The 23,122-nt window shown below is 46.0% G+C and overlaps 1 protein-coding gene across 2 annotated transcripts in view; it reads right to left on the minus strand.

Moving 5' to 3' along the window:
* Positions 1–604: 604 nt before the first annotated feature.
* Positions 605–23,122, minus strand: part of tcf7l1b (transcription factor 7 like 1b) — a 31,540-nt gene continuing 9,022 nt past the window's right edge. Inside the window, exons 4-12 of one of the 2 annotated variants that reach the window (XM_041936742.1) lie at positions 13,224–13,307; positions 6,063–6,198; positions 5,419–5,521; positions 4,869–4,952; positions 2,895–3,038; positions 2,615–2,777; positions 2,405–2,512; positions 2,203–2,254; positions 605–1,647 (exon numbers count right to left, since the gene is read on the minus strand). In XM_041936742.1, coding sequence (XP_041792676.1) covers positions 1,172–1,647; positions 2,203–2,254; positions 2,405–2,512; positions 2,615–2,777; positions 2,895–3,038; positions 4,869–4,952; positions 5,419–5,521; positions 6,063–6,198; positions 13,224–13,307 — 1,350 coding nt within the window. In that variant the 3' untranslated portion in view covers positions 605–1,171. The remainder of the gene's footprint in view (positions 1,648–2,202; positions 2,255–2,404; positions 2,513–2,614; positions 2,778–2,894; positions 3,039–4,868; positions 4,953–5,418; positions 5,522–6,062; positions 6,199–13,223; positions 13,308–23,122) is intronic. The other variant, XM_041936743.1, reaches the window with a different exon arrangement.

Genomic DNA, 23,122 nt, shown 5'->3' on the forward strand with positions numbered 1-23,122 from the left:
GGGCTCGTCCAGGCAAGCCCCCCCTGCAACTCCAACATAATTGGTCCATCCCTGGCACTACTCCTCATCTCCAAAGCCACCAAAAACTGTAACCTACCTTGTGTATTTTTCACTAATTGAAATGCCTAATGAGGTCCCAGGGGCTCCATCCCATTACCTCCGAGTTAATTAAAGCCTAAGCAGTGTGCCAAACGGTGAATAAAGATGCAGTAAAAGTGCAAGAGGAACAGGGAACCCGGGCAGGGTTCGGCGTGCTGGGATGAGGCTGACCTGCTTTCCTGTCATTGTTGTGGGACGCTGCACGCCGAGAAGGAGCAGATGTCTATTATTTTTTTAATTTGTATTTATTTTGTGCTTCAAATTTTGTTACCGCGGTTCAGGCGCTCATTTTCCAGTGTGGTTAGCCTAATTCTGTTTTATTAAACATTAAAATCCGTGCCACCATCAGCAAGGCTTTTATGAAGATGGTCCCTGTTTCGAGCTACAGCGTAACACAAGACTAAAAAAAAAATGACAGGTGTGTTATGGACTTTTATTCAATTTCTGTGTGGCTGTAATAAAATCACACTGCTCATTAAATCTCCACTCTCAACACCTACAGACGGCAGTTATCAGCTTGTTATGCACTGTGGTCACTATTATGACAATATTAATCGAAACCACATCACACTGTAAAAGAAACGTCTCCGTGTTAAATGACAAAAACACGGGCTGGTAGGACGTGAAAAGACAGAACGAGACCTTTCTTTTAAGAAACAATTTCAAATGTTTATTTAACATGTCAAAGAAGGGGCACACACTCGTGAATTGAAAAGGGGGCTGCAATTATTGGCCAGTACTATGACTTAAACTTAATACTAACATTAATCAGGTTTTGGCTAAAAAGAAAACATGTTTTTGTTCCTTTTTGTTTTTATAAAGAAACTTTATGTACATTGGTTCTTTTATACAAGAGGTTCATTGGATAAATGCAAAAAGAAACCAGTCCTGCGGTAAACTTTACAAAAAATACATTTTGTTTTCATTGAGAGATGTAGAAAAGGAGACAGTCAAATATTGACCAATAATATTTCTTCCTTTTCATTATTTAGAAAAAAAGTTGTTCTAATACCTATTTAAAAGAAAAAGCAATATACAGCACAATAAATGGGGGGAAATTGCCTTTGCGGATTCATTCAGTTGGTTTGGTGACCAGGGAGAGGGGCTGCGACTGGAACAGGGCATGATGGGAGTGAAGGGCTGCCTGATGGAAAGGGGAAGGGGGAGAGAGCATGGAGGGGTGCAGAGAGGTGAAGGGGATTGGCCGGGTGAGGATGGGTGTGGTCGGCTGGCTACCTGAGGAACCAACTGGGATGGAGATGGGTTGGGAGGAGGAGGAGGACGAAGAGGAGGAGGAGGAAGAAGAGGATCCAGAAGCCTTCCCGGGTAGAGAGAAGTGGTGGTGCATGCGTCCCTCCGGTTTGGTGGTGAGCGAGAGCGGCTGGGCCTGCTCGGAGTGGGTGGCGGCGGGAGCAGCCGGGGAGGCCAGGGCGGCGGAGGGAGTGGCGGGCGAGTCCAGCATGCTGCCGTGAGACGACGCGGGGCTGTCGCACATCTTCTCCGAGGGCAGGTACTGCACGCACTGCTTCTTGCTCCTTATCGAGAAGTCTGGGGAAAGCAAAGGAGGCGAGAGAGAAGCTGAATTATGGATCTGATGCTGGCTTCAAATCTGGTTCACGTCCCTCAATGCTGCCGGTGACAGAAGTGAACGAGCGGGTCTTAAAACAGAGACGATGAAGGCAGTGAGAGCTCGGAAACAACGTTCAAACCAACACGTTACAACAGGGAGAGGCAGGCGGGATGTTAAACAGATTCAGATGGTTGGAGTGTGTGACGCAAAAAGAAAGAACATGACACACTACATCAAAATGTGCACTGAAGTGTGGAAAGCGCTCACATTTTGGGCAAATTATAGTGATCACTTGGTTGCACAACAGCACACATACCTGCCACTATTAGCACTGAACCTCATAAGCTGCTTGTCAAAGTGCAGAAGCAGGGAAAGAAGTTAGTAAGTGTTAGTGAAGGAAAGAGAGCGTGCAGAAAAGGTAAACAAAAAAGAACCGAACAACGGAGCAGTGTCTGCAGCTTTCTTCTTTCTTATTCCATTTTGTGAAGAAAAAAAACAAATCAGGGCATTCAGGAAGAAAAAAGGCCTCTCACCTTCTGGTTTTGAGTCTGGTTTGTTGTCTCTCTTCCTCTTTTTCCGCTTTCCCTGCACAGATAAAAAGAAAGCCGTTAAAAACTGTTTTTCATTGCGAAAGTGCCGCTGCGACCACTTCGGTCAATCAGAACAAGAGTGTCATTACTGTAATGAAGTGAGAGAAATTCATATAAGGGCGGATAATGGAAACGTGCCACTCACATAGTTATCTCGAGCTGACCATCCTGGATAGAGCTGGGAGTGGAGTTGCCTCTCTTTTCTGGCCAGCTCGTAGTATTTGGCTTGTTCCTCTCTTGACAGGGAATGCCACTATGGACAAAGACACATGATATCAAAGGACTGCTAAACACACACACACACACACACACACACATATAAGATCACATGCACATCTGTGTCTGCGCTACTTACCCGTCTTCCAAGGATCTGGTTGATGGCAGCGCTCTCTTTCAGAGTGCACTCTGCCACTACTTTGGCTCTCATCTCCTTCATATACAGCATGAAAGCGTTCAGAGGTTTCTTGATATGAGGCCTCTTGTCCTCTTCTTTCTTGGGAGGAACGGGGGACTTCCTGCTAATCCGAAACATTAAAAAGATGCTGTTAATAGAGCGTGAATGCCGGAGAGGCGGCGGCACACAAGCGGAAAAGCAGGTTTTGACTCAGTTAAAAGTCTATTTGGATTGTGCTTACGCATGCATCGAGGGGCTGATGTTGTCACCGCTGGGCTCCTGTTTGATAGCCGGGGAGACGATGGCGGGATGGGGGATGCCGGTCTGGTGGAGGCTGTGCGGAGGCGGAGTCACCATGTGAGGGGAGAAACGGCTGGACACCAAGCTGAGAGGGCAAACGAGGGCAACGTTTTAACAGTCGGGTTTAACAGCGCTCCTCTGTTAACCTGACGAGAAAAGCCTGAGCTAACTTGGCACATTAAGTGCACCGCCTTACCCTCCGGGCGAAATTCTCCGTGCCTACTGCGTCTGTCTAGACTAAATTCATACACACAATGAGTGAAATGCTTGCTTTTTGTTCAAATAAAGACTTTTTCAAAAGCCCCTTTATTCAGCAATGGCTGGAGAAAAGTGGAGTGTGTTGTTACCATGGCGACAGCATGGCCGTGACACCTGAAACCACTTTCCTTACCACGTTCCAGACCACGGAGAGTGTTCTGACAGCCGTCCGCACAGAACACCTTTACAAAGTGTCTCTCTCAATTTCCAATTGTTAATACAATGGAGCATTGTAATGAAGAACGGGGGGAATTAAGCTCCATGTCCCTCTATCACACACTCACACACTCTGATTCATGTTAGATTGGAATATATAACTCTATTCTACCTCTTTTAACATGTCATGAGAGATAATGCACAGTTCAGCCGTGTGCTGTGCATGCACGAGGCGGCTCAGGAGACTTCAGCTTCACCTGATGGTAAACTTTGGCTGTTTGTAACCATCAGTCACAACGATACTGTGGTCCAGGTTACAAACGCTCACACAAAAAGCTTGTTTTGACTCCTCGATCAATACTCAATATAAAACATGAGCAAAAAAGTACAAAATATATGGAGCCTACTGAAATATCTGTGATCAAGAACTTACATTTTCCATTTTTTCCTTTCAAACACTTAATAATTTATACTGTGTAAACAAGGAGGTGCCATATCATTCCCTCGGTAATAAACCTATACCGACTATCTCTGTAAACATCCCACTTAGTCCCTGATGAATAACTCAATGCTGCTCCAAGCGATGGCATGCAGTCAAGCTCCACATTTTGAAAATAATGCTCCCATTAGCATTCATGTAATGCAGTCGTATTTATGTAACCTGGGTGGTTGCCACGAGTTTTTATTTTTACTTGAATTCTTGCTCGCTTAACTTTTAGCGTCAAGAATTTTGCACGTTCTGAACTTTTCTGCAGGGGGAGTTTAACCATGACGTCGCGTGGATGGGTGTGATATTTGGCATGCATTACACAGTTTTAAACCATCTGTGAGGTGTCTTCTGATTGTTGTGAGTACGTCTCAGGATGGAGCTACACATGCTATTGATCACAGAGACCCCTCTGAATATTTCCTCTCATACCAACACCGGAAGGCTCGCTACAAATCTGTCCAATTTTGAAAGAAGGTGAGCGAGTTAAGTCTGATGGGACGTGTAGGTTCAGATGAGCTTTGATTTGTCCTAATCGATTCACAGCCCTTTCATCTCTGCCGTGCGTGTGTGTGTGTGTGTGTGTGTGTTGTGGAGTGGCTCAGAACATTGGCCTGACCACAGAAATTTAGCTCTGAGAGAAAAGACAGGAGAGCGGCGCTGAATGCTAATAACGCGCTGACTCTATTTAAGAAGCTGAACTTGTCTGTGGTGGACTTAGACCTCACATCCCTTTGTAGTCCCGACACCGCTGCCTGTCTGTGATCTGACAATGTTTGTCAGGAGAAAGCATGTTAGTCAAAATAAGATTTCTGCTATTTCCGCCGTTGCCTAAACAGTTTAACAGTGCGAACAATGGAAGTTTAAAACTGCACACCGGCCATTTACTTTAGCCAGTGTTTAAAACCGCTGGCAACGAAAGCAGGAAAAATGTGATTACAGCATGTCATAGAAGCAGCAGATATTAGGTGTCCCCCTTTGGGAGGGGGGTGTCGCTGAACTCGATCCGCTCACCTGGACATGGATGCATTCATTGCGAGCGCCGGATAGGGGTGACGGAATCCCCCCGGAGGGATGGAGTACATGGGCTGGCCCTGCCTGAGAGACAGAGGGAGACAAAGTGAGCGAAAGCTCCAGAGTGAGGTGGATCAAACACAGCTGACAGCTAACCCACCAGCACTAATCCTCCACTCATCAACTCAAATCCCCTCCTCGTGGAACAGCACCGTTGTAATTGATTACGAGAGCCGTAGCGAAACCCATAAATGTTCATAAATTCCTCCCGGTGAACTGAAATGTTTAATTTATTGTTGTTCTGATATGGTGCACCTGCACAACAGAGCATTAAAATCAGACTTTAAACAAAGAAGGCAGAACTTTTCCCCTTCTGTTTTTCTTTTTTGCTTCTTGGTTTATCAAAAACAACGTCGTGCTTTCCTGAATCGTAACTCACCACAAGAATTTAGCCACCGAGCCGACAATGTTAATTTGCTGACATGAGTGCTTTGACTGTGGCGTGGTAACACGCAGGTGAAGCTGCGTGGGCAGCTGAAGTCAAACTTACTGTGGCATGAGCCAGCCCAGCGGGTGTGCGATCGAACCGACGGCCCCGGGAGACAGGGGGTAGTACGGAGAGAGCTCTGACGGGTGAGGTGTCCGAGGAATACCTGCAGGTCCCACAGACAGAAGACACAAGCTTTTAAAATAAAGTACATACCTGCTGAGGTGACATGGTATGATCATATGAGTTATTTAAAACTAAATTTAACATCTCCGCAAATATTTGCCATCATCTCTGCATACTCTTGATACTCCACCCAAAATCTACCTTCTGAGTGTCAGTTTGAAGGTGACTGTGAAGTCTGTATTAGCTGTGGTGAATTCACTTTGGTGATTACAAAACAAAACGTCCATAGAAACTTGCTCAGTTTGTTCTGAACAGAAACAGTTTCGCCGAGATGTTTCTAAACACACCGTTTCCTGTTCAGACTGCACGACCACGTCAGGCTCTTTAGCGTGCGTTCGTTTGTGCACCTGACAGCGCTTCCCTCCTGGTTTCTGTGGACGTTTCAATACTTTTTTCCAGTGTGTCTCAGTCTGTAACTGAGTGAAGCCTCTGAGCTCCAGAAAAGACAAAGCTACAACTTTCACAGCCACCTTTCAAGATGACTGACTGCAGTGAATCAATGTCCGTCCGCGAGACTTCACCTGTCTTTGGGTCGAGGATCTCTGGGGAGAGGTGTGACGGCGGCGTGCCGGGGGAGAAGTGTTCATTGCTGTAGGTGATGAGGGGCGTCAGCGGGTGGACATGGTGGGCGTGCTGCACCACTGGGACTTTATTGGACTGTTGATGAGGAAAAAAACAAGAGAAGAAGAGACACATGTCATTTGTGAGCAGAAGGTGACCGATAGTGTTTGACACTTCAGATTCAGAATAGAGTGAAACCATCAAAGCTTCTATGGCTGCAGTTGAAACGGGCATATTACTATCTCACACTGTACACATGCACGTGATTTCTGATGGCCACTGTTCAAAACAAGTAAACAGGCCATCACGTGTGAATGCCCTCCACGGTAAACATCTCAGTCTGTGCGTGTGACCGGCCCTGTGATGCAATCTGGACCGGCACCAAGAAACACTAAAAAGGCTTGCAGACACATGCCAAGACCATTACGGTCATTTAGCTGAGGAGAGAACTGTTTGTTCAGTCCGACAAGAAAAACAACGGTGCCACCGAGTCCAAAAGTCACACCAGCAGGCCACAAACAAACACAATCAGGCTAAGGTAAACTGAATACCCATAAACAAGTGGAGACATCATCTCTGTCTGACAGCAGTCACTTTGACTGGACTGAGCATACGCCCATGGGTGGATTACACCGCCACGTTATACCACAGACGGACCAAATGCGAGAAAAACACTTCACATTCTGTGCATCATCAGATAAGCGGTGAAGGACGGAGGTGAAACGTCTCATCCTGTGCAGCGTGGATGCTTTAGCTCTTTCAACGCATGCGGACAGGGCGCACACCCCCGCCGAGCTCCGACCGGCATCGCGCCCATGACGAGGATGAAGAAGACAATAATAATAACCAGCGTCTCTACTTTCATTAGGCATCGCTCAGCCTCGCAGTCATTTCCCCTGGCTGCCTGGCTGAATAGAGCACTTGTTGGCTCAACTTGTCACATGGGAGGGTCAAGGGGTGGGTGGAGGGGGAGTAGAGGGGGGGAGAAAGGAGTCTTGTTCCTCCAGGCTAACCTTTCTTCAATATCCCTCCCCACCCCCCTCCTCAACCTCTCGTCTCTCTCCAACGTGGTCTGCTAGGGAACAAGGTTTGCATTGAGACTCCTGTACACTCTCTTGCTTCAACGCCGCTTAGAATTGTTCCAAATCGTTTTTTTTTTTTTTCTGCCACTTTTATTTAAAGGAAAGTCCAACCTTTTCCTCCTTTTAAATCTTCAGCAAATTGGTTTCTCCCACGTCTGAAGCACGCTTTGATTCTGGTAATGCCAGATGGAGTGAGGAAAATATTTACTGGTGTTAAACATGGCTATATTAAGATCGCTTTGCTCAGGGTTGGTTTCTCCAGAGTTGGAGCATATAAGGTCAGTGCGTATGATGATGCACAGAGAACACGATTTGACACAACACAGAAAAGGCTTTGATAAAGCTTCATGGCAGAAATACTGTTGACTCTCTGGGTTGAAATCCCAGGTCCCACATGTCATGTATATTTGAGTTGTGCTTTGTTGTTCTACTTCATGTACAATATGCCTGAATTTTCCCTATATTGTGAGGGCTGTTCGAGACCTCTAGACCTGGGTGCCAACACATTTTGGGAAGCACTTCAGTGAGAATTTGAAATGATGCCTATTAATTATTCATATCCTGGAATACACCAATCGTGTGCTCTAAACATATTTCTAAGTTTGAAGGCACTAGTTTCAACTCCAGGGCTGCCTTTCGGTTCAGCAGCTGAATGTGGAGAGGAATGGAGTATGCAGGTTGCACACATGCAAAACTAGTCTGACCTGCATCCCGACTGCCAGAATGTCTCCGCTGGGAATAAAGATGGATACCTCATCGAGCAAATTCCTCTCTTCAAATCGGGATTAAATCGATCAAAATCAGCATCGTTTTCTAATCTAATTCTAATTAAACAAGCTCTTAAAAGCTCTGAGAGCATCACATGTGGTCCTGCAACATAAAAAAAACAGACTAATGGCTCAATCGTGAGTGAAAACTAAACATTAATGCGTCAATGGCTTCTTTCACTTGCTTGATGTGTAGAGGTAATATTCCTCTAGCTCACAGCTTCATATATCTGGCTTCATGGTCCACAAGCAGAGAGTAATAAGGAAACCACAAGGAACACGAGCTGTGTTTTAAATATAAACAACATCGACGTGATAGGACAGATAAAGAGCAACCTGGAAACAGATGGTATCTACATCGACAGACAGATATCGGGCTCTTTACATAGACGTGCTTGTTGCAGGTCTGAAGTGGTGCATGCCTCTCAGCCAGCAAGTAAAAACAAGGAACTGGTCTTAAGAGCGACTGGACATAGTAACAGGAAGGTTTAAAGGGAAAAAAAAACACAGCAAAAAGTTGCTGAGCCGGTGCAGAGAAAAGATGTCTGTCTCCAAAGAGGGTTTGAAACTAAAAAGGCCGAGGTGGCAGTACCTCGCTTGGCTGTCCAACTTGGAACGGCGCTAAGAAAAGCATAGTCCTTGGTCAATGTGGGTGGAGGGGTGGATTTCATTCAAGCAAACATGTTTTTGGATCCTGCACATCTGAATTGAATTACTAGGCAAACAGCCGATGGGGAAGAGAGCTTAGAACAAACTGAATAACCCCGCAGCTTTGTGTGTCTTTATGCTCGGTGATTCTGGGTGGGAGGCTCAGAGGCCTTTCAAAACTCCAGGAAAGACGGGGTGAAAAGAATGCCTGGCATGCTGAGAAATCCAAGCCTTGTTTGTCAACGCCAACAGGAAGCGGACGCGAGAGGGGACCGACCGTGTCGTATGTCCTTAAAATCAACCGCTCCGAAACTATGCCATTCATCACAGACAACGTGTGCTTTGCGTCTGGTCATCGCCTCTGAAAAGGTCAACGGCAGTAATATTCTTGCTTAAAATAATACAGCGCCCAGCGGCGTCATATTACTGGAGAGAATATCCCCAGCGGTCATTAAATAAATTGAGAGGGCTCGAACAAAATCAGCACACGACACCAACACCAGTGTGATGAGAAATGTTTGTAATCTGACAGAAATGCATCAACATCTTTTTTCTGGTAAATCCGAAACTCTCGTGCAATTTCACTCATTCTGCGATCCTAAACCTGAGTTTGACTGGAATCAAAGCACTGGTTCCTTATTCCATTTCTGAAGAGGATCTTGTCTCTGCAGTGGCCCAGCAGGACTGCAGACCCGAGATCAGTATTCAGTTCAGTCCTCCCAAAGCCTTTGATTTCATGATGGATCCCGGTGTTCACTGCCTAATGCAAAACGAGAAAATCTCACCGGACTCGCAGTCAAGGGTCTGTTGAAATAATATGGGCCGAAAGCAAGTGTACGTATCGCTCAGAGAGAGAAAAAAAACAGCATATTTTCAGCTAATATCTTCGCTTTTTACTGTCATCCATCCCCGAGGGCTGAAGATTGCACACGACACATGCGGGGAGACAAAAGCCGTCTCTGGAATGCTGCTCTGGACCTTGCCACTTCAATTCACTAAAACAATTCGGTGACTAAGTGACTTATGACACGCTGACGGGACCTGGTCCACTCTAGACGCTAATGCAATATTGACACAAAGAGGGTGATTCTCGTGTCCCTGTCGAGTGAAGATCAGCCCATATTTGAGCACAGAGTGCGCCGTGATCTGATAACTAACTGACGGACACGCACTCTGGTCAGTTCTACCTCATTTGAGAGTCACAGCTGCTTCTAATCCTGTAGAACAGAACTAGTCTGTGTAGTCAGTAATGTCATGGAGAATAGGCCTTATGGACAAATTACTGCAAATGGCTGAGTGACCTCAGAGGGAGAAGCGCGCGGCCTTGACATCATTATCAGCGCAGCGTTAATGACTGCGAATCGGTACGTCGTGAGTACGAGACGCACGCGAGTCGGACGGCGGTGCCGCCTCCACTTCTTTTCCTTTCCCTCTCCTCTCCTCCCTGGTCCAGCTCGGCCACTGCTGATGGGCTGACAAGTTCCCCGTGCTGCATCACCTGGCCCTGCAGCGCCTTTGATGTATTATTCATGAAGAGACAGCCCTCTGAACACAGGAGCTTATATGGGGGTTTTGGGGTGCTGCATGTATGTGTGTGTGTGTGTGAGTTGTGTGTGTGTGTGTGTGTGTATATATATATATGCATGGTGGGGTGCGGTATGTTCACAGGAAAGCTAGTTTCCTTCTTCCAAGTCCTCCTCCACCCCACCACCACCACCATCACCACCACCATTACTACCAAAAGCAATACCAACTGAATGCTAAACAAACCTGTCTGCTGAATAATTGAGGATCTCAGGCCAGAGCAGGCTCAGATTTGCATATAGGCCTTATGGACCCAATCTGCACAGTGACAGGATGGGCTTTCCCTGGACTTTCACATCCACTGAATGCTCTAATTTCTAGTCTACATCCTCTTATCTTGTTCCACGCTGCCAGAATTAGCAGAAAAGCAATTTCAGCTCGAGCAACAATTACTGCATTGATCTCTGCAGGCATACATGGGAATGCAGGACGATATCGTTGCCAAAAAATCTAAGTATCAACATAGTCGTCATGCGGTGTCTCAGCAGTGGATATTCATTTATCTCCACGAGGCGTTTCACTGAGCAGGCCTCTCGACTAATAGACTGTAAAATCCTTATCAGTAAGCTCACATTATGCATAGCTGACATGCATAGAAAACATAAGATATTCGTGCACCTACGGGCAGATCCTGACAGATATTCCAATTCATGCAAGTCCATCATCTAAACAAGGCGACAGTGTCAGATTTAACGCGTGCTTGCAGAAGGACTGAGGTACAGAGGTACAGGTCTGCTGCAGGAGTCCCTGCTGGTGTCTCCTCGCCTCCTCTCCTCGGGTCTCTTTCTCTGGCTCCTCTTGGCCCTGGGCAGTAATCCCTGGCCCCCCATGTGTGCCCATCCGCTCCCCCTGCTCTCATTAGTGCAGTGTTGGGGCCTGGGGAGCCTGCAGGCCTGGGGAGCCAGCCTGCTGCTCCCCTCCCACTCTCCCTCTCTCTCCTCGGCTGGAGTAATGAGCACATAATCAGCCTGGCTCCCTGTCAGCAGCAGCACACCAGAGGGGCATGTGGGCTCCTGGCCCAGAGTGGGGGGTAAGGCCACAGCGGGGTGTTTCACTTTCTACGCTCCATGCTCAGGGTACACCGTACCCAGTGCTAGAGCCTCCCACTACACATCAAATGACCCTCTGGTCGCAGGTCACCAGATCAAGCATGGTGGCTTCCTCTTTTAGTTCAAACTGAAAGCTGTTACACTTTCAATGAACTTCCCCACCTTTTATCTTATTTCAAAATGAAAGTGTTAAAAGAGTTCTAAGACAATAACGCTATCTCATACTCTTTTTCTGACCATTTAAGCGTTTTACTTCAGGTGTTTGGCCTTGGACTGCCCATCCGTTAACACGTAATACATAGCATGTCTTGTGCCATTTAAATAACTCAAGATACAAAGAATCTAAGAATCTGTGCAATAATGTAGAACCTATATACGCATTTGCAAGCTCCTTTCAAAAGACATAGAAGTATTTAAATGACGTTTCAATGAAACTGGCAAACAACAAACTTTGCAAACTTAAGGAAAGAACATATTTCAGTACACAAAAGTCAAGGTTTTATTACTCGAACAATGTGCGAAACATTTCTGACAGAAAACAGTTTGATGGATCACATTCTCCGTCTTCTACAATGTTTCTTTCTGTGTTGACTTTCCTGGATGAGTGACATTCAAAGAGACGAAGGCCAAACAAAAGCCGAGCAGCATTAACACTGGGCCACGTGAAAAGTAGCAGCAACCACTGAAGGATAGAGGAGAAACAATCCGAGCAGAGAGCTCGACCTCAGCCAGCGTGCTTTCATTTCCTTTCAATTGCTATAATCGTAGTCATTGTTTCTGGCTTATTGTCTTCATTCCCTCTCCCTACAACGCCGATTCATTCATTTCATAGTGTTGCACATTAGCTGCTAAATTGCTTTAAAACAATTTTCTGCAACAAAACGTCACACAGTGGCTGCTGTGTTCCAAAGAAAAATCAACAGGGTCACTGATGGGGCAGCATTTATTCTAATAAAATATCTTAATTGGTTTCCATTGAGACTTAAGTCAGTCCTGGATTCCCATGAGCAAACTCAGCCCCTTCACAACAATTTGCCATTGACTGCTCTCAATGAGGACTTTGTCATGGGCATCACTGTGATTATGGGATCCAGCAAATCAACCACAAACTCTGCAAGCACGTCTAGCCAGGATATGTAAGGTCAAGGGGCTGAGTCACAACAGCTCTTTTTACTTTAAGTGTTGTGACAGTGGTTTTCGGCTCCACGCGCCACTTAGCCTGACTTCCCGAACCAGAAAACGCCCAGATACAATCAAACAGGTGAGACTCATGTTATCTAATGTTTTCAGTCCCAAACACGCATCCCTCAGCGAAGCCACAAAGCAAACAGGTCTGCTGAGGCCCCGCATTGTCTAACCACAGTGAGACACCGTGATGACTAGTTCACACCTGTGTGAGAAAGTTCAGGAATGGCAAGGAGGCTCAGACTTGAGAGATTTATGATGGAGGCCGAGATATTGTGGTGAGGACGGAGTGCTCAGCCTGCGGGTGCTGTAAGGCCAAGGGTGGATGGGAACAAGGACATTTACGTGCACACAATAATTTCATTATTGTGAATAACCACATTATGGTGATCGTTTGCTTAAATTATTTATATGGTTTGCAATAAACGGATTCACCCAATAAGTTTACATGATTTGTTTGATAATTAAGTTTACGTCCTGTAGGATGTAGCCTGGAGGAAACATCTTATTAGTGCCACAAAGTAAGGGGGGGGGGGCTGGTGGGACTCTGCAGTCATGGATTCAATGAGGAACACAGTTCACTTATTTGAAATTTAACTGTGGAAAATGTGATTTTTTTCCCTCCTCCAACGAACCAAGTAGTCTGAAATATTGATGACTATAATATATTGATGAATCCTGACTTCAAATGTGATCTTTGCTCCTATACAAAATCCTGCTGAAGGTGTTTACACCGTAGCTGCAGTTTTTGGTTTGATCTTGTTAAAAAAAAAAAAAAAGTAGTTTTACTTTGAGTGTCTACTTACTAAATGCCCTGGTGTTGGAGAACGGGAGTCTTTTAGTCCTGCAGATCCAGGGACGTCCAACAGAGGCCATTTCATCTGCAGGTACTGCGGGTGAGAGAAAAGGAGCAGGATTATAGACCAGAACCAGACACACACATATAGAGTCAGAAAACACTGAATGTACAGGGTTTAACAAACTGCAGACCAACTGGAGGGACTGAATCTTTTCCTCCAGCGTGCTAAAGTGGTATGAACGGTGTCAAGCCCGCCGAGATCTCCAGCACCTGTACGGGACCCTCATTGCTGCTGGAGTCAGACAGTGAGTTCTGGCACGGGGGAGAGCGGGGAGAGCGATGTGAACACAACGGACTAGTGGAGGACTGTGAAATTGCCGTTTGTCAAGGAAAAACAAGAGGCCAGCTGTGGGCGCCCATCGCCGAGCGGGTGGGAAGAGACAGCTGGAAGGAAGCCCCATTTACAGAGCAGCGAAAGGTTGAGCTGCGCCCTCGAAGCTAACTCCTGTCTATTCGTCTCAATTAGTTTGGCCTTTTGACCCAAACACGGCCCCTCCTCCTTTCGGTATCACTATATTTCACACATGTATCAAACTTATCATAAAGGCTTGTGCAAGTGTTTGCTCTCCCTCTTCTTTCCCCTCACATGTCACAAAGATTTCCACCGCAGCATTACTGCTGCCCGGTGCCATGAGGAAAGAGCTGTGTACTCCAAGAGAGGTTTTTGTGATTTACTGCTTGATACAACAAGCTGAACTTTTTCTCTTTTTTTTTTTTTTTTGTTCCTCCAGCAATGGAGATAGCATGAAGCCAGAGCTCCGAAAGCACGGCTCAACCATCTGGTTTATGAATCAGTTTAAATACCGGACACAGCAGCTTGTCATGCATGTGGATTTTCTCCCTGGTGCAATTTCAAATTAATTAAAAAGGTTTTATATTATAGGTTGTGTTCGGCTCATCCCGTCCCATGTAGCGCAGAGACATAAAGGTATCGCACAGCTCATTATTCAAGATCGGGCATGGAAGTGCATTATGGGTTATAAATTCTGTCCGTTGTCCAATTGTGCAATCTCACCATGCGTCATCATTCTCCAATGTATACTGTCGTTGCTATTTATATAGCATGAATTCCTATGCACAAACAATTTGACGTCCACCCACGGCAAACATCTGATGAATGACGAAGACAAGAAAAAGTATCTGCCACTTAAAAAAAAAGGGCTGACAAAACCAGCTAAAGAATATATGCAATGCTTTGTCTACTTCTCAAAAGTCGGTGCAGGATAAATGATGACAAACAAGCAAACTGGAGGAGTCATGCATTCAGGTTTTGATTTTTAAAACTTCATTCATCACTCAGGGTTTGTAAGGAGGAAGGAAGCTTGGATGGCTGTGGGTTAAAAATGGAAAAGACATTATAGCAGGAGGGGGAAAAGGGAGAGGAGGGAAAAAAAACATTTTCAGGAATGAGTTTGTCGGAGCAGGCAGAGGGTATTGTTTCCTGACAGCTGGGGTCCAACAGAGCACCGAGGCAGGGGGAAGGGGACCCTTTTTCCCTTCGAAAAGGGGGGAAATTCTTGGAGTTGACATCAGCCCTCTTCATTTTCACTATACTGCTCAGGGCTGAATCGTAGGTTCCAACTAATGGGCCCAAGTCCATACAACTGTCAGGAGGCAGTTGCTTTTAGAGGCTGCTAGCTCCCTATTGAAACTTTACTCTGCTGTGTGCACGGTGCCTAATGAATGCTGCTCTCTGGAGAGAAAATCCAAAACAATGCAGTTTTCTCTGTCTAATCTATGTCAATCATGAGTCCTTCCACAAATGAAACAAGCGCTATTGTGAGCGTTTGGTCTTGCCCGGCCGTGCCCACCCCGGCTCTCCCACCCAATCCATCCCCTATTTGACAGCTTCTGCCAGGGCCGAGGAACATGCCCCCGGGCCCTTTTTTCTGAGCGCCTACTTTTCTTTTAATTGCCAGCGTGCCCTATGGGGCCAACTGTTCACACACTCCCTGAAACATCCAGCCAGGTAACGCCAGCCGCACACTGTCACATTAGCTCCAGTCGGCACCACAGCAGCGCGCCGCTCGCTAACACGTGAGAGGCGGAAGAGGGAGGGCGCTCGGGTCTACGAGCTGTTTCAGGAAACAAAAGGCGAGGAATTGCGGGCCATGCTGCTCAGCAAAAACTTTCTCAGTGTTACGGTGAAAAAAAAAAACAACGGTGTAAAAAAAAAAAAAAAGGTAGGACGGCCCAACGAGAGCCAGCCCTAAAAATGGATGATTCAGATAGTTGTGACATAGTTTAAGTGATATTAAATGTCAGTGAGAGATTGAAACAGGAAGTAGACTGATATCAATGTAACTGCAAGACATTTAGTAATGCTTTACACGTGCCCTTATTTTATTGGAAACACATACAGACATATGGTCAGGGCCCATAGCAATGTCTGTGTCAGCATGGGAGCTGGAAGCTCTGGTAAATAGACTCGGACAGAGTACTGAAAGAAATGTGTAACTAAAGTGAAGCTTAGCTGGTCCATTTTCACTGCTCTCTAATTGTCTTCCAGCCTTCCCTGCAGCCTCCAACACTCAGAATAGACATCAGTAGAATGTGCTACTTTTACAGGACCCAGATGCGACAAAGGTGGCAGTGATGCCGCTGAAATTTTCCAAAAGAGCTACACTGGAGCCCTTTGGTTTTTCGAACAGAGAGAATGCAACATATGCTCTGGGGCATGTGGCCTGCCAGAGCTGGGTTCTAATTGTTACACTGCTCTCACAGAGCGGCGGAAAACACAGCCAAGAGTCTTTGTCATCTCTGAAGTGTGTGGTGCCATACTGCAGGCCAACATCAGAGCACGGAGAAGAGACAGATGTCTGGACATTTGCTGTCAAACTAAGTCAGACTCTCTGCCAAAAAAAAAAAAAATCCCAAACTTTGCTCGCAACTATCTGTCCACTGCAGGGCTGCGGCGAGAAGTCATAATGGCTGTCAATCGGACGAGAAATGAAGTCAAACATAATAATAATATAGAATAATACTTATTCTCATAAAATGTGGAAAACTACAATAATTATGCGCAGAACGTATCTTGACTCTGGAAAACAGCAGACATGCCCTAATAACTGTTATATGATACTATCTAAATCGAATGATATCATATATATAGTTATTGCATTTTATGCTGAATTACATTAGCTCAATCGTTCAAAGTCAAAGTGAATTATGTATAGAGAGGCAGCTCGGACGAGGCCTGCATGGCGCTTGTGAAACGGCTTCACCCAACTTGTGGTGAATAGCGGAGCAGCAGGAATGCCTCCTCGGATCGCTCCAGCAGATAATGTCAATCACCTACTGTGTGGAGAACCCCTCCCCATTGTTTTCTTTTACCCCCCAACAGAAAACAAATGGGCCGCACAGCTTGCTGTTTGGCTGAGGTGTTAATTACCGTCCCCTGCCCATATGAACAGCAACTTCAGACAATAGCCCTGTCAGGCCCCCCGCACGCCGGTCCCTCCCCGGTTTGCTCTGCTGGTATCACCTGCTCATGCCGGGCCATTGACACCTCAACCTGATCTATGCATGAAACACAATTAAAGCTTCTAGGACAAAGACAATGTGATAAGCGGCCCCCGCCTCGTCTCAGAGTTTGCATTAAGGCTCATTGTTTGCCAACATTACAGGCAATTACATTGACAATTCTTAAGCAAACCTCGGCAGTCATTGTGCTAATTAGTGTGTAATTGATGGGGAAACGACAAGCAGCTCAGCTGGTCAGACCCACAATGCACTATTGGGCCACTGCAAATTCTTCTGAATGGGGACCATGTCCTATTATCCGGTCCACTATGAAGTAAGTAGATTAGTCAGGGAGGAAGTTATTAATTAAAGCTATCTTACAGGAGGGGGCAAAGAGAGAGAAACAAACATATTTTGGTGAGAGTGTAAAATTAGTGGTAGAGAAATGAGTCTTTTTCAAACACAGAGTGGATTTCTCACACTGCTGAGTACAAAGAACTACCATCATATTACCCACGAAGAAGAAGCCTGTGCTGGAGATAGCATCCTGCTAATGGCTACCACATTTGAAGTGTCCATTAGCCCATAGAGGAATGAAGTTAAGTGACTATGACAGGGGCACTCCCTCAGTTTGCCGGGCCTCTATTGTGACCTGGTTGGTCGTCCTGCACTCTTATTCACAGCCAGTAAAAAAAACTGGGTCAAAGGTCAGACATCCAGAGTGCTGTGGTTTCTATGGCAACGTGGCCTATTAAGGCCAGGCTCATTGGCCTCTTAACATGCTCTTGTACACAAAAGAACTATTAGTGCAAAGAGGGAGAGAGGAGAGTGAAGAGGGGAGGCAGCGCGAGGGAGGTCCAAACAACACAGCGGCAAGGTTTTTCCAAGATTTTCAAGACGGCCGCAGCTCCGTCCACGTCTGTATGCGGCATCCGGCGGATTTCAGCAACACGCAGCACACACGACTCGCTTTGCCTCCTAACAGCGTGTGCTGGCTGAGAAGTGAAAAAGTCCACGTTTTGTGCACAGAATTTCCACGACTCAACTTGAAAAAAATCAATGAGCGCTGGCGTCATGTGACCGCCTCATGCATAATCTGCACAAGGCCAAACTGGCGAGCAAACTGGGTTCATTTGAAAAGTCCTGGGAGTGAATTTACTGCTGTTTCAGTAATAAAACAGCATTAACAGAATACAAGGCCAAAACAAACCCCCTAAAAAGCTTCTTTAACATTCTGTCCCAGTGAGTGAGGCTGCGACTTCAGCAGGAGTTTGCATTTTTGCAACTCCAGCAACTATTTGTATCGGGGGTTTATTTTTTTTCTTCCTTTTGCATGACACAATCCTGAGTTAGTGCTTCCTGTATCCACAGCTTTGGAGCGTCGGAGCTCACGCGAGCCTTTAAATGAAGCCGCCGTTGTTCTTATTCTGACTCACTGACTCTCAGGTACTTTTAATCAGGTGTAGCTAAAGGAAAAAGTTCTTCAGTCGCACTGAGGTTTAATTAGGAATAAGTGAGTAATTCTGTTACACAGCGCAACAGCAGGTCATATAAAACTCACTGTATAATTAGACACACAAGAAAATAATTATGCATCTGGTAAGAGCAAGGCCATCTCATAAAGACAGAGGTGGGTGCGAAGCGATTCAAGTCAATTATGTGAAGTCAGTTATGTGGTTTCCCGTACCTGGGAGCTGCTTTCAATTGTCACAGACCGCTCCGCTTAATGTCAGTGTGATCTGATGTCAGGCTACACCTCAAATGTCAAAGACGTCGTCCTTTTGCATGTCCTGTGGCATTGTTTGTCCAGTCGCACTGGAACACAGCTTTTTATTGTTTGGGGAGTAGCCTCGTTTCATTGAAATTCAGAGCCGTAAACGTCTGTATAATTAACTCCAGAACACGAGGTGGTTACCAGCGGTCGGCTGGATGTTTACAGTAAAGCTCGACTTAGAAATCAAATGCGCGTGCGTCCGAGCGGAGGTGTGTGCGCGTCCCAGTCTACGCCAATGACACACAAGTGAGACCTGAATTTTTCATTTATGACCAAACACAAATTGACTGGAGACAGCATGGGTTACCAATATAATACAGCGTTTCCTGCCAAGGCATTTAGGAGGCAATAATAAGTCCAGCATGCACCCCTCACACTGAACAGGGCAAATACCACAGCACGGTAATCACTCCAAACTCTCAGCGAGGACATAAAAATAATCCCTTTCTCTTCTTTTTCCAGATAAATATTTACCCCCACCCTCTAAGAGTCAATTTGAGTACGTCTGCTAAAAGTGTGCCTTTTTCTTCTGACGGGGTACAGTGGGTGATTGTTTCTTTGCCTTTTTAAAGCTTTTCTTGGCTCTTTTTTTTTTAACTTCCTAAAAGCAGCTGAGAGTGGCAGGAGAGGCATCCTGAAGGGAAAGCGTCAGTTTTGAAAAACTGAGGTGGGCATAAGAGGGTGTAGTGGAGAAGGCAAGAGAGAGAGAGAGAGAGAGAGGGAAAAAAAGGGCCTAAATTAAACACATTTGTTTCTGCTCTCACATACCACAAGTCTTATGAAAACAGAGGGCTGATTGTGTTCACTCTGCAAGTCCACCCCCCCTCCCCTCCCCTCTCTCTTCACCACCACCCAACACCACCACCCAGCTCCACACCCCCACCCCCCCTTGTCCTAAGCAGCAGCAGCCCCTCCCCCCCTCACACACACACACACACAGCTGCCTGCAGATGCCTCCTGTGTTTGCTCTCGGAGTGCAGGCGCAAATCTCCAGGCCCCCGCAGACTTCTGGGCCCTGCCTCATCTCAGATTTTACTACCTGACATCCCTATCACCCCACTGCTAACCCCGCTCACTCCACTCTCCCGTCTCCTCTCCGCCCAAACGCTCCTCCAGCTCCGCTCAAACACACGGTCACATTCACAGGCCACAGGTATGCTTCCACGCTCAGGCCCGTCGCACAGGGACACAGAGGCTGACTGTTAGAAATGAAGCCCATATCATTTATGAGCACTTTAAATAAGACAGGAGGGGAAAAAACTGTGTCATCTGCATATCAGGAAAATGTTCACATTGATCAAAAAGGCTAGAAGCAAAAAGTTTCACCCAAACTATGACCAAAAAAAACAACAATTTTAGGAACAGAAAATCTAATTTGACATAGAATTCTTGGTATGTTGCACAGGATCTAATTGAAAAAGAAAATATTCTCAAAAGTAGCTTCAAGCACCCAGTGCACAACTTACTACCATGACATTCCCCAGGATTAGTTATGCGTATTGTCAGCAGACTGCGGGGAGGTCTGGAACGTCGCCAAAGCATTTTTATACCTGAAACATTCGTAAAAGTCATTCCGCTGCAATCTACAGGCTTCATTTTCATCACGCTGCGCGTAGTGATATTAAGCGCTAAATCATGACCTAGTGAAAGGTTTGGCTATAAATTCAATTCCCGTTCACATCCAGGGATCCTCTTACATGTCTGAAACTTTGTAAAGAATAAATTTTCCAGTACGAACGTATGGGTTTTCGGGGTTGGAGAAACAGCCTTTAGAGGAGTCACAAGGCGGGATGAGGTGGGGTCATGAGGTCCCCTACCTCTTCAAGGTTCATCAGGTCTCTTGAAAGCAAAGCAATGGAGTAGAAAAATAAGCAAAGGGCTGCCTATCTCCTGACAATGTCATCTTTTTTGTTCTGTCAATATTGAATAAATTACTTTTTGCACATTTTGAGAAGAAAGGAGGCAACATTGATTTATATAAAGATGTTGCGGTATGCTGAAAAATGTCTTCCCAACATTAACCAGGACACTGAGAACTCAAGGCTGGACATGCTATTTAAAACAATATACAGCTGTTGCTCTCTTTCAGTTTCAATACAATCTAACGAGTACGGCAAGGTGATTACGATCAGGGGCTGCTGTAAATATCAAATTCCCAGGGACAGAGTTTAGGAGAGGCCCCGTACAATTACACAGTATTCAGGAATGCAGAGCATGAACCACAGCAACATGGAGCTGAAGACAAAACGCTCGCATCCCAGTTTGGACGTCCAGCTCGCGCCATGTGACAGAAAAGGTTTACGAACGGCATTAAAGAAGTAGGAAAGTTTATCTTTCATGAAGGGCTGTTTTCTGCGAGCCCCAAATCTGCACCACAATGCAACAAACTTCTACTCAATCCAAACTGCGCACTTCTGCAAACAATTAGTGTTAACCCCAGAACTGTAAGCTGCTCAGAGAGAGAGACACTGAGAGAGACTGAGGGAAAAAGAGAAGGAGAGAGAGAACGAAGGGGGAGTGACTGGAGAAAGAGAGGGGTGCTTGTGCACAATTACAGCAGGGATTTATGGCCTGAGAAACAATTTATAAATCACAGCGCCTGAGCTAATGTGCTCCAGATTGTTCTCCATGCAGCTGCAATTTTGGTCTGCGTGAAACGGCATAATAAACCTGGCTGGAGGACATGTTTGGGTGGTGGTGGTGGTGGAGCAGGGAGAAAAGTTGAGGTTGTGGGTGGTGGCTGATGTGGGTGAGCTTGTGGGCTTGCAAAGTTTCTGAGGTGTTACGAACAAAGAAACTGAACTTTTCTCTCTCTTTTTTTTGGCCAAACAGGCCGATTTTGCTGAGGTGCAGTTCTGGACTGTTAACGAACGACAGATAAAGAGAGAAGAAGAAGAAGGTCGCTGCAGAAATCTCAGAAATCTAAACTCTCAGTTCACTCAAATAATACCAATTAAAGGATGTTTGCGATGGCAGCGGTGAGCTTCCACAGTAGCTGGACAACGAATGCAGAAACAAAGAACAAGCTGAAACTGAATAATTACACAAGTTTCCACTGAGAAACTATTAAAGTTTCGAGCCGTAAACCGGAGCCAGTTTTACAGCCTCATTGTGAGACTGTGAACTATACCCTTACAATTCTTGACACGAGTGAAAATTAATTTTAGGTTATAATAAGAAAAGACAAATGTTGCAAACTGATCCGTTCATTGTGGCTGCAGGCTGGTGTGGAAGAAGGGATCGGATGTGCTGAGGGGAAGCCTGGGCTTTTGTGGCCACTCAGCCAACTGGCCCTGAACCTTGACCTCTAACCCTTCACCCTGGGGGGCAAACAAAGCTCTGAGTGACATCTGAAACTAGACACTCTGTGGGGAGAGAGTGTCTGGACAGGACTCAAATAACCCCATTAACTCTGCAGAAAAGATTTATGGCTTTTTATTCTGCCCCTGCAAATCTCCAAGCCGAAGAGTCGCGCAGATCTGTCAAAAATAATCAAGCAATTAGAGGTGTGCACCAAGTTTCGTCTTGTTTACTTGCCAACATCTCCATCTTGCACGAAGATAAGCAAAAATGCTCCATAATTAACGGCTCCGAGTAGAGTTGTGATTAGCAGCCGTACACACATATGCCAGCAGTTAGTCTGTATCCAAATAAATTCTGCTTAATACGAACAACATGAAGCTAATCTTCAGGCGGTTTTAAGGGAGTCACTGATGCATATTCACCAGCACCTCTGATGGATTCTATGCAATGGATTACGTAAAAGAGCTCTGGCATTAGTCTACTGTAAACAAAAACAGAGAGAAAAGTTGATGGTAAATGTGCTGCGGTGAATGCAAGCCTCCCTCCGTCGCCAGAATGCTGAAAGCCACTGTAGTATTTAAATCAGGCAAGGAGGGAGGAAGACTCGGCCAAGCATTCTGTAGCTCAGCTGTGAGGCTCTAAGCCGTTGCCCTAGGGTCTTTGTCCTGCCTTTCAGGGCAAGTCTGAGGTAGTCAAAGACCCTATTCATGACCGGCGCTCCCCCTGCCAACACACCCATACAGCCCCAGTCAAGTCAGCCGAGAGCTATAGAGCCTTCCCATTTCACACGAGAATCAGACCTGCCCCTAAAGCCTGCTTCAGGGATTTCCAATAGCCAGCCCCTCCAACCCATGTACAAATCAAACAAAAGGACTCCTTGGCCTACTCCATGTCATATAGGGCTGATTAGATCTTTTTTTTTTCTAATGTAGCTACTCTAAATTTGCAGCAAATAAGTCAGTCACATTTGTCGGGATTTGGTATCGAGCCACGCAAATGGACGAGGGATTATGTCAGCAGAGGTGCGGAGCCGCCGTCCAGCTCACCTACGCCCATCATTGTCGCCCAATCCAGGATTCACCACGTGAAAAACATGCACATTTCATCGAAAGAGCGCGGCCAAAAGACAAACCTGGGTATATCAGATGCTGAAATCTCCTGACAAAGAAGCCTAATGATGCTGATCATCTGAGGCGGGCACAAGGGGAATCCCCCGCTATCACTGAAGAGGGCCTCATGTCTGAGGAGCACAAGGCCCTCTGCAGCAGCAGCAGCCATTACTCATAACTAATCAAGACCGTTAGTCT

The sequence above is a fragment of the Chelmon rostratus genome, chromosome 5 (genome assembly GCF_017976325.1).
Source record: "Chelmon rostratus isolate fCheRos1 chromosome 5, fCheRos1.pri, whole genome shotgun sequence".
NCBI lineage: Eukaryota > Metazoa > Chordata > Actinopteri > Chaetodontiformes > Chaetodontidae > Chelmon > Chelmon rostratus.